General features: G+C 32.6%; 1 protein-coding gene across 5 annotated transcripts in view; it reads right to left on the bottom strand.

Annotated features, from left to right (window-relative positions):
• Positions 1–11,957, bottom strand: part of LOC106685866 (kelch-like protein 17) — a 24,869-nt gene extending 12,912 nt beyond the window's left edge. Inside the window, exons 1-7 of one of the 5 annotated variants that reach the window (XM_014428840.3) lie at positions 11,809–11,957; positions 6,628–6,727; positions 6,440–6,562; positions 6,204–6,368; positions 5,240–5,376; positions 4,697–4,868; positions 3,429–3,626 (exon numbers count right to left, since the gene is read on the bottom strand). In XM_014428840.3, coding sequence (XP_014284326.1) covers positions 3,429–3,626; positions 4,697–4,868; positions 5,240–5,376; positions 6,204–6,368; positions 6,440–6,562; positions 6,628–6,727; positions 11,809–11,822 — 909 coding nt within the window. In that variant the 5' untranslated portion in view covers positions 11,823–11,957. Of the gene's footprint in view, positions 1–3,428; positions 3,627–4,696; positions 4,869–5,239; positions 5,377–6,203; positions 6,369–6,439; positions 6,563–6,627; positions 7,105–11,452; positions 11,590–11,808 lie in introns of those variants that run through there. The other 4 variants (XM_014428838.2, XM_014428836.2, XM_014428839.2 and 1 more) reach the window with 4 other exon arrangements.
• Positions 11,958–12,182: the final 225 nt, after the last annotated feature.

Here is a 12,182-nt window from a genome sequence, read left to right as displayed (position 1 = left end):
AAAAAAAAAAAAAAAAAAACAGACACAATCAACCAGTAATAATAAAATATATCAAATAAACAACATGCTTTGTACAGAAAGTATCAATTCTTCGTTTATCTTAATAACACAATGCAAGTAAATGCAAAAGCCAATGAAATTTGAATATATATTACTTGTAAAAATATTATGCATATGTAGTGTAATAATAAATAACATTATTAATTCTCAATAGCAGATATCAGATAGCAGATAAACAAAGACAGTCAATTAATATAGAAATGATTAAATGAACAAAAACTATTGAACACTACTATCTCTCAATGAAAACAAATCATGAAACAAGCTGCATACTTATTAAAACAATAAATATTAAATCAGTATTAATAAATTCTTAATTTATTCTGGGATGTTTCCCAAACCCTCCAAGCCACTTGAATATCCATCTTCCTACCATCCTATTTCACTCCTGCCTATTATGGGCAAAATCCTAGAAAAACTCTTATAAAAATGCCTCTATCCAATCCTTGACTCATATCATGTTATTCCTGACCACCAGTTTGGATTTAAAACATCTCATTCTACCATACAACAGAGTCATCAAGTGGTTGATGTCATATCTTCCACATTGGAGCACGGTATGTACTGCACAGGAGTCTTCCTCAATGTTGAACAAGCTTTTGATCGAGTCTGGTATCCAGGTCTGCTCTATAAACTTCGTCAATTCCTACTCTCTACATATTTCCTTATAATCTGCTCCTACCTCACTGATAGAACCTTTAAAGTAAATCATAACCTAGTCTACTCATTTCTCTTTTCTCAGTCCACCAGTGTTCCTCAAGGTAGTATCTTAGGTCCCATTCTTTATACGGTTTATACAGCTGACATCCCAACCCAACCTAACAACATACGCTGATGACACATGTATACTATCTGTAAACAACGACCCAACTAATGCATTACAAACACTACAGACACACATAACATCTATTAAAGAATGGTGTCAAAACTGGAGAATCAAAATAAATCCTGACAAATTCCATCAGATCACCTTTACGCTCCGTCGTAAACCTCTACCAACCTGTCCTGCAGTCTCCTTTTTAAATACTCCACTAACGCCTGTTGAACAGATTCGATACTTAGGACTCCATCTTGATAGAAGACTTACTTGGAATCCACACATGACTGAAATGACAAGAAACTACTCGTAGATTTTATATGAATATTGCTATAACACTTACTTGACAAACGCTCTAAACATCCCATTCACTACAAAAAATTAGTATACACTACGATAATCAGACCAATTTGGACATATGGAATTGAGCTCTGGGGCTCCACCAAACCATCAAATTCCTCCCACATCCAATTCTTACAATCCAAAATCCTACATAAAATCCTTAATGCTCCTTATTATGTTACAAATAAACTCATTCACAAAGACCTTAACATCCCTTTCGTTTCAGATTTGACCCAAAACAGATATGCGTCTTTTCATTCCAAACTCCTTAACCATCCTAACCCATTAATTATTAATCTTTCATCCCTAACAATCCCTGATAATCCTCCGAGGTATCTGAAAAGAAGATGGCCACGGGACCTTCTAATTTAAATTAATGTTTGAAGTACCACCAATGGGTGATTCCTTCCCAAGATTTTCAAGTGTATATGAAACATACAACATATTTACTTATTGTATTATTTTGTACAGTTGTAAATTATATTAAATAAATAAATTTAAAAAAAAGATTATTTTGGGAAATGTCCACTTAGAACAATACTATAAAAATAATGGGGCTTTAGAGTCTTGGAATAATAAATAAAAGAACATAATAATTAATACATAATAAAACAATAGCAAACCATAATAAAATATTTAAACAAAAACATACTTAAGACATCAATAACTTAAGTATTGTAGACAAAAAATTACAGGAGTATATACTTAATTAATTAACTAATTAAAAATATATATTTGGAAATTAAACCATGAAACAGTTTAGTAATAAAAAGTACTTAAAATGAACTGCCCACCAGTCATAGAGAAATAATACGTTTAACTTCTTGTACCTCCAAATTGGTATTCCATTATTTAGTTTACTGTATATTAGCTAATAATAGTATGATTTTAATTTTTTTTTTTTGTAGGAAATCCAGCCAGTTTTTGAATAAAAGATATAAATTTTTCCTGCTATTTCTCAGGGATTCTTGAGGCATGTGTTCTGGTATTAAATTACACTGAATATCATTTATAACAATGTTCAAGAAACCAGACATATTATACCTGATAGTCATTATAACCAATTACTACAAATATCAAGCAAATATGAAATAGGAATTTTTTAAAATCAATTATTGCTACCAAATACCATTTAATTTGGATGATGTAAGTTAGTAAAAACAAATTACTAAAGCTATGAAAATCCAAAAATATTTGTCACTATAACTGGTACATGGTTATATTCAAGGTGTTTATAAGTGATACCCAGTGCAGTTTAAAGATACTGCTTGCATTTAAAATTTTGAATACAACTGCACACTCTACATAAAAATCTCCTTTAAATGGTGCCTTCCTTTTGCTAATTTGTTGAGTATTTCATCTAGAAAAGGAATTTATCTAACAGAAATACTATGTAAGAGAAGTGGAATATTTTACTCTGGAAAACAATAAAAAGGTTTCTGATTTAAGCAACTAACTACACTAAGTATATTATTAATTCAAAAAAATAAATCACCAATATATAATAAAAGAGGACTCTACACTATACACTACGAAGACTTGTATTAATTGAGAAAAAAAAATAGCAATAAAATGAAATCATCAGTCGCCAATGTACAAGAATAATTGTATAAATTTTAAATAAATATTTAGCCTATGAAATTTTGCAATTAAAAAACAGAACAAGTTTTAAAAAAGGATCACAATAAAATCTAATAACATACCTGAGGTTCTATATAATGCTAAAGCCTGAAGTGGTTTCTCTAACAGGTCCATAAAAAAAAAAAAAATTAAAAATACTGAAATAAAATTGACTCTCATACCTCTCCAATTAACTGAAATAATCAAGTTAACAGATTAATATCCAATTTAAATGTGGTAATCATCCCTATTTTTCAATTCAGTTAAGAGTGGTTGATAGTACAGGACACACTACATAATTAAATAAATCGAAAAACTAGCAATAAGTGAAAAATATCTAATTTAGAAACATATACAGCTATCAGAACAAGCAGTGTAAGTGCACACAGCTTTAAAAGACTATGGAATAAATTTCTTATCCAATACACATCTTATTTTTCAAGCAAACTAAACTCACTTCCATTTTTTATTACTTAACTATTTCACTTTTACTAAACAAATCTTTACTCTAAGCTAAAATACTTTTACTAAAGAATTAGGAGGGAATAACTTAACAAAAGTGTTCAGAAATACATAAGTATACACTTACCTGTGTGTAATGAGAAGAGGACCTTGGTTTGCTTCTACTTAAAGGAAGTTCTGCCCTTCGATCAGGCAATAAATGGTATAGCTTGGCTTCCTCAATGAGCTGCATGCACGAAGGGCTATCCTTAACAACAGGCAAGGACTCCACTCGATCTACCAGGAAGTAAGGGCTGATCAAACCAAGTCGAACAGTCTCTAGCACCTATTTGATTGTAAAATGTCACATAAGTACTGTGCATAAATAAAAACCAAAAACAAATAATAAATAAAATTTCAGGTTACAGTCAAATAATTTTAATAAATAGATTTGAAAAGACTAATACAACCCATTAGTAATATTGACCAGATTTTTTTTTTCAAAATTTGTTTTTATATAACAGTAAAAAATTTATGTTTGAACCTAAATTTGTCCTATTTTTTTAAAAACTGATCCCTGTCATGGTCATGATTTAAAAATCACATTTAAGCCCACAAGTAAATCGCGCCCATTTTTATGGGATCAATAATTCAATTAGTAATGTCTAGTACTCACTTGCCCCAACCATAAGAAGTAAGGGCGAGCAAGGTATATGGAAGACTAATTATTAAAAAAGCACCTGTTCTGTTCATTCCTAAAGGAATATTTTAGAGATATTATCATTGAAAAAAAAGTTAAGACTTGTAGGGGATACAAATTTTAAAATCTTCAGCGACAAACAGGAAAGTGAGATGTGGAACATAATTGTATGGTTTGAATAAAAGAACTTCTACATCAATGCACTGGTCCAAAATAAAACATGAGAGTAGGAATCAGTTCACACCAAAAGAACTTATCCTATAACAGATCTACACTAACCCCATCTACCATGTTTTACCAGGGAAACTATGAACTAGCAATTTACAACCAGAAAAAGTTAAGAAGAAAAGTAAATCAAAATACATTTTGTTGAACATCTTCTGAGGGTTCCAATTACCACAAAAATATAAAAATAAAAAAAGGCCTAGAAATAGATAACACAAGGTGGAATTGATTTTTTTTTTTTTTGAGTTCACCTTAGGAAACTATTGGCTGATTTCTAAAACATCAATATTTATATTTCATTCTCATTGAAGGACGGCTCCTACTAGTTCGGAATTTGGGTTTCATGAGACAACTGCACTTACCTTACATTAAACTGTATTCAACTATACTAAATTTATTTATAAAGAAAAAGGTTTAAAGATATACTAAATAATTAATTATTTAAAATAAGAAGAAAAATATGTTTACTACTTTAAAGGTACTTACAATACCTTTGGAAAAATAGGTTTCCTTTGGTCTGGTAAATGTAGGTACCATCGGGAGACAGCTTTAAATACGATCTCTTCTCTCTCTACTTGGAGTGCATCACTTTTCGTTAGTTCAATTAACTTATCTACAGTGAGGGTGAGGAACTCTTCCCCATGATATACTTCCCAAAAGTTCCTATCAATCAAATTTCAACTATCATTGAAACAAAATTAATTAACAGGATCCTTCTGCTGCAAGACAACAGTATTCTGAAATATAACATCAGATTTATTTTAAGAATATAAAATAAAGCATCAAACAATACAAAAGAATATAATTCGAAAAGATGAAGAAATAAAATTTACCAATATAATAATACAGAAATATAGTGGCACAATTTTACGTTATGGTTTTGTTGCTATTTTTCCATATTTTAGTATTTAAGTTCATCGAAAAATTACTACCTTAAATAAATTGTTGACGCAGTTAATTACCTTCCATTAGTTACACGCCTTCCATCAATAATCTCAAATTATTTCTAATAACTGCAGAATAAAAAAACGTACTCAAGAGCATATTCAAGAGACAGGTTTTGAAGTTCTGTACAAGCGTGAACTTCTGCGAAGCAGTGAATGCCAAGGCAGTTGGTAGCATCCATGTGGACACGTAAAAATCTACAAGCAGCATCCTTCACAGGTAACACCTGCCAATAGGTACAGAGTTAATAATGAATAATGAAAACATATTTATTAAAAATTCACCCTGGTAGATATTTTTACATAATAAAAATAAAACATTAAAATATGCTAGAGAGAAGTGAAGATGCACAAATGGTTGACATGATTTCCCATATGAAATCATGAGGTTTTTAAAAATGCATGAATATGGGACAGTGGTCCCGAAACGTTGTACAATGTCATGAATAATTAATAAATAACTCTTTCAAAAATGGAAGTCATTAACCTCAAAAAATTTTAAATGAAAAATAAAACATTAAAATAAAAAATAGTATAATCTTAACTGTTAAATCAAAATGGGAAACACTAACAAAGTAATAATAAGTAAAAATAATTATGATAAAGCTAAACATTTAAAAGAGAGATTAAAGTAGAACAAAATACACATGAATAAATGTGTCCCATTTTTTCATTACTAACATAAGTAACTAATTTATTAATATGAACACTATATTTTATCTTTGTTATAACCATTTACAAAGTAACTAACCTAAGTAATAAATTCAGACAAAAATAGATGAAGGATACATGATGCAAACAAATCCAATACATTTAAAATAAATATGTTTCATTTTGAAGAAGTTTGATCTTTCCAAATTAGTAATAAAACAGAACTTTAAATCACATTAGTGATAACTGGTTGGAACAAAATTTATAGATAAATAGATGTAATGAAGAAGTTCTGAATAGCTTTGATAAATTACTGGAAGTATTTATAAAATTCCAATAATAATTAAATTATTACAAAAAATTTGTAATTAAAAAATAATGGATTGCTAACAAATGACATTACTTGAAGAAGATTCGCAGCAGATAATAATGCTAGCACATTGTTCTTCGTAATGTTAACAGATGAAGTATAGGCATAATCAAGCAATAAACCAACCATGTCTGGGTCAACACCACGAAGCGTAACAGTATTCTGTCTGGACTCAGCAAGTGCATTTAAAAACATACCCTGAAAAAATTAAACAAAATAGCAATTATTGCATTTATGATTTAAAAAATCAAAGTGAAGTAACCTGATACCTTGAAATAAGGGCTAAATGAGCAGAGTACATTTTTATGAGCTGGAAATTTGTGTCCTTCCACAGCAATGGTCACATCGCAGAGCTCCCCTCTTTTTCTTAAATCATTGAGCCCATCTAAAATCTAAAATATACTATGAATATTTTAACAAGAGTATATTCACAAGCCAAATGATACATTAGACCAACCTGGGCAGCATGAGAGTTTTCTGTAAAGACATATTCATTACCCCTCATTTCTTCCATTGTCAGGTCCATTGAAACTGGCTCAGAATCACACTCACTGTCGCTATTTAAAAAAGCACTCAATGGACTACAAATATTTCTACAGGTAACTGCACCTCGCCTATTTGTTGCCATAAATGAAAATTCTATCATTATCATTTATCAGAAAAAATTATTTACGATTTTTAATAGAAACACAAGTTAACTATCCAAAAGGATAAATTATGCATAGTGATGAAAAGTGGTGATAATTTTTAAAAGCACGAGACATTAATTAATGAAAGTTTCAACCTAAAGACAAGTTTATCAAATATAACCTGTCAAAACTAGTTATAACACAAGGGAACCTCTTCCTAGGAGTAAGAAAGTTACCAATTAGGCTTAAGAGTTCCAAACGAGAGTTGGGCAATAATTAGCTGTAGTTGAAACCAATAACTAAAATTGTCATGGATACGATAATTATTTATCAATGGTTTATTCATGATAAGTTTAATAAGGGTCGTATCCATGGTAATTTTAGCTATTTCAACTATTGCTAATTTTTGCCTATCTCTGCTAAAAATAAGTAATTTTGTCCATGTATCAACTTAATATATTAATTTTTGATGATACTATTTACAGATTTTAAAAAAATAATAATTTTTTAAGGCAAACTACAGCAATAGTGATGATAGCAAATACACACCAACAAATTAACGGATAACAACTGCTATTGTAAAAAAAAGTAGGAAATAGTTTTAGAACTAATAGCCTCTTCCGAAAAACATCCTTAGTTGTTAAGCACCCAATTGCGTGGGTAAACGTCGGTTTATCTCTGGAGGGAACGAAAGTCGACAGTTAAAATGTACGCAAAGTAATAAGTAGGTGGACCAAATATGGCCTAGGTTCAATTATGTCCAAGTGCTGCAAAAAATAAAACAAAGATGGCAGATATAAAACAAAAAAGAGTTAGCATCTGTTTCTACACGTAGACAAGGACTTTCGGCACCAACCAAGATAATCATGACCCAGAAGGGGTCAATGACTACTGTGGCTTTGTTGCATGAATCGAACATTTTGCGGATTACAGAACTTAGTTTCCAACTCCAAATCATCAATTAAGAATAAGATTGAGAGCTTGTTTGCTTTTATTTGTCGAGATGTTTTTGAGGAAAACATAGTAATGTATTCTATGTGCCTGCCAAACGAATTTCCACTAATTGTGTGGTGAGTATAACTGTCGACTTGACACGGTGAATGTGTGAACAGAATGTGAAGAGTGGCCTAAATTTAATCATATATCACTAGCTTCTAAAAGAAATTGTTGTATGATTTGAATCATGTTGAAACTTAATTTTGATTTTTCCTTGGTAACAAATTGAAGTTGACTGTGTAGGCCATATTCGGGACACCTGGTCTTAATATGGCCTATTGATAATGGTTTGGGTAAATGCCCTAAATTCCTCCTAAATTTATTTCCTAACTTAATTTTGAAAGTAGATAGATTACTCTACCGCACTACTGATACTGTTATTGGTATTTGGTGGGGGGGAATAAGTCCGGCAAGTGGGTCTTGTGGTCCTTTATGCCAACCCATGGCGGCTACACTAGTTGCCGCCGCATACTAACCAAGATGGGAAGGCCAGTTGTCACATACAGTGACAAATAGAGAAACTTGGATACTAAGTAATAAAAGCATTAACCTGCTAGACAGGTTTGAAAGAGTAATTCTGAGGAGAATCTTAGGGTCATGTCTTAGGGTATGCGAGAATGGTAATTGGCGAAGAACGAAAAATGGTGAAATTTTTGGGCTCTATAAGGAATGTAGCATCTCCGCGTACATAAGAATACAGAGGCTTAAATGGCTTGGCCATGTAATGAGGATGAGCGAGGAAAGAGTGGCACATAAACTGTACAGTTACGTTCCGGATGGTGAGCGACAACGTGGTAGGCCGAAGGGCCGATGGAGGGATGCTATGAGACGGGATCTGCGACAACTTAGGATCCCAGTTACCCTTACAGAAGATAGACAAAGATGGTTGGCGGCCGTTGAGCAGGCCAAGGGCAGCTTATTGCGCCAGTAAAAGAAGAAGACTAACCAAGATGGGAGTGTCAAGATTATTCTTTCGGGACAGCCGAAAAATAAATATTAACTGTGTGAGATGGCAACACTGCGTGGGCAACACTGACGAGCGAGAGCGGAGAGAAGTTTTTTGATTTACAAAAAAAAAAAAAAAACAGTGATAATGATAGTGCGAGTGCGTATGTTTGTCCTAGTTTGGTGAAAGTTATATTATTTGTGATTTTGACTACTGAGTTGTGAGGGACTCTTTCTTTTATTATTCTCTAACCAATAATGTAAGTGTTTAAGCTAATATAATATTGAGATATATGGTATTTTTTATTCTTCATCTCTCTTATTTTCTCCATTAAGAAAAAGAGACTATAGCCCCTACAAACTGCCTCAGATAGGAATCTAACCCACAAAGTTCTGAACCGTGCGCTCTGGGATCTATGCCCCAATCCGCACGGCCATCGCGTCCCTCTCTACCGCACTAACTGCAGGAAAAAAATCAGGCCAATTGATTGGACATTGAAGGGCTACAGCATTCAAACCTTTGGCCGGTGTATTCAAAGAAGAGGGGTTCCTCGCCAAGTATTATATCTACTAACGTTCTGTCTCCTGAGATTTCTACATTTAAATTACACGTTTATACTTCACCAATGAACATAAAAAGTTTTAGAGAAAACAACTTACCTCGTCACATACAAGCATTATTAACAGAAAAACGCCGGCAAGAGCGAGGTGGCACAGAACAAGATGTCCCTCGGACAATACTCATTACAATACATTGACTAACAGACTAAAATCAGAAATTAAAAAACACAGAATACAAAATTTACAGAAAACTTAAATAGCACTGACAAATCATTATGGAGAACTACTAAAATACAAATCTTTCAACCATTCACTTCTCACTGAAAATAAGACTTGGACACGATCAGATGAAGAAAAAACTCAAATGTTCTGCAAACGCCTCTTCAAAACTTTTAACCCCCATCCCGCTATCCTTAATCCAACCCGTCTTGAACATGTTGAAGCAGAGATTACAATTCCACTCCAAATGACCCTTCCTCCTAATGCCTTTCATCCCTCAGAAATAATTAACATCATCCACCAATTGCCCTCTAAAAAAAGCTCCTGGCCACGATCTTATCACAGTACACATTCTGAAACAGATCCCTCGTAAAGCCATTCTATTCCTTACCTATATCTATAATGCTACACTCCGATCCAGCTATATCCCTGACCCTTGGAAAATGTCTATTATAAAAATGTTTCCCATACCCTCCAAGCCACTTGAATATCCATCTTCCTACCGTCCTATTTCACTTCTGTTCATTATGGGCAAAATCCTAGAAAAACTCTTATTAAAACGCCTCTATCCAATCCTTGACTCATATCATGTTATTCCTGACCACCAGTTTGGATTTAGAACATCTCATTCTACCATACAACAGAGTCATCAAGTGGTTGATGTCATATCTTCCACATTGGAGCGCGGTATGTACTGCACGGGAGTCTTCCTCAATGTTGAACAAGCTTTTGATCGAGTCTGGCATCCGAGTCTGCTCTATAAACTTCGTCAATTCCTACCCCCTACATATTTCCTTATAATCCACTCCTACCTCACTGGTAGAACCTTTAAAGCAAATCATAACCTAGCCTACTCAGCTCTCTTTTCTCTGTCCACCAGTGTTCCTCAAGGTAGTATCTTAGGTCCCATTCTTTATACGGTTTATATAGCTGACATCCCAACCCACCCTAACAACATACGCTGATGACACATGTATACTATCTGTAAACAATGACCCAACTAATGCATCACAAACACTACAGACACACATAACATCTATTGAAGAATGGTGTAAAAACTGGAGAATCAAAATAAATCCTGACAAATCCCATCAGATCACCTTTACGCTCCGTCGTAAACCTCTACCAACCTGTCCTACAGTCTCCTTTTTAAATGACAGATCACTGGTGGGATTTGTCAGGATTCGATACTTAGAACTCCATCATGACAGGAGACTTACTTGGAATCCACACACAAGACTGAAACGACAAGAAACTGCTCGTAGATTCCGATTGTTACAACACTTACTTGACAAACGCTCTAAACTTCCCATTCACTACAAAAAATTAGTATACACTACGATAATCAGACCAATTTGGACATATGGAATTGAGCTCAGGGGTACCACCAAACCATCAAATTCTTCCCGCATCCAATCGTTACAATCCAAAATCCTACGTTAAATCCTTGATGCTCCTTATTATGTTACAAATAAACTCATTCACAAAGACCTTAACATCCCATATAACATCTTCGTTGCAGATTTGACCCATAACAGATATGCGTCTTTTCATTCCAAACTCCTTAACCATCCTAACCCATTAATTCTTAATATTTCATCCTTAACAATCCCTAATAAACCTCCGAGGCGTCTGAAAAGAAGATGGCCACGGGACCTTCTAATTTAAATTAATGTTTGAAGTTCCACCAATGGGTGATTCCTTCCCAAGATTTTCAAGTGTATATGAAACATACAACATATTTACCTATTGTATTATTTTGTCAGTTGTAAATTACATTAAATAAATACACGTTTTGTTTTCAGTTAATATCCGTAAAAAATGGGGATACTGTAAATTTTAGAAATGCAATTGAAGCAAAGAGAGGTCTATACGCCTTTCAACGACATCAATAATGAGAGACACGAGCATTATTAGATTTAACTTACTGACCCTCTGTTTAACGTTTCCGTTTTGGTTGTTCGTCCACTCCAGTCCATTCCGCTTAGCTCTACATGTGGGATTACACGTCTTAACTCTTTATTAATATATTTTATTTAATACAGAGATCACCTCATTTGTTTTTCAATATGTAACTTATTTTTTCTAAAACTATTGAACGGATTACGACATTGAAAGAGTATTCAAATGATTTTTATAACCGATAAAATTTTAGATTTTTAATAAACTTGAAAATGATTTTGATACAATAGAAATACGAAATTCTATTCAAATCAAAACTTTCCATTTATTGTTTATTTTTATTAATGTCTAACTGAAAAATGCTAGTAAATAAAATGAATTAATACCTTTTTACATTCATAGGTTCAAATCTACAAGTAATTTTTTTAGATGTCTTCCAGTCATAAGCTCACTGAGCTAATTTTACGTAATTACAATATTATAACATGTGAGTAATTTTAAAAACTAATAGAAGGTTAATAATTAACCAATGACACTAATAATATTAATCAATTAAATGGAATTTTCTATGGTAATATTCAACTGTCAATTGTAATATGCAAAAGCCTTTACTCCAATCGTTATATTTTCTTATACAATAAATTATTATATTTTAAACTACATTTAAGAGGATACGAAGCCATGTTACAACAATAATTCACATACTTTTCAAAGAGGATAGAGTAAATCTCTATCTTTGCTCTAATTTTTTAAACAACTT

Source organism: Halyomorpha halys, unplaced genomic scaffold (genome assembly GCF_000696795.3).
Source record: "Halyomorpha halys isolate HHAL.00 unplaced genomic scaffold, Hhal_1.1 Scaffold749.1, whole genome shotgun sequence".
Lineage (NCBI taxonomy): Eukaryota > Metazoa > Arthropoda > Insecta > Hemiptera > Pentatomidae > Halyomorpha > Halyomorpha halys.
This window is presented reverse-complemented; position numbering and strand designations above follow the sequence as displayed.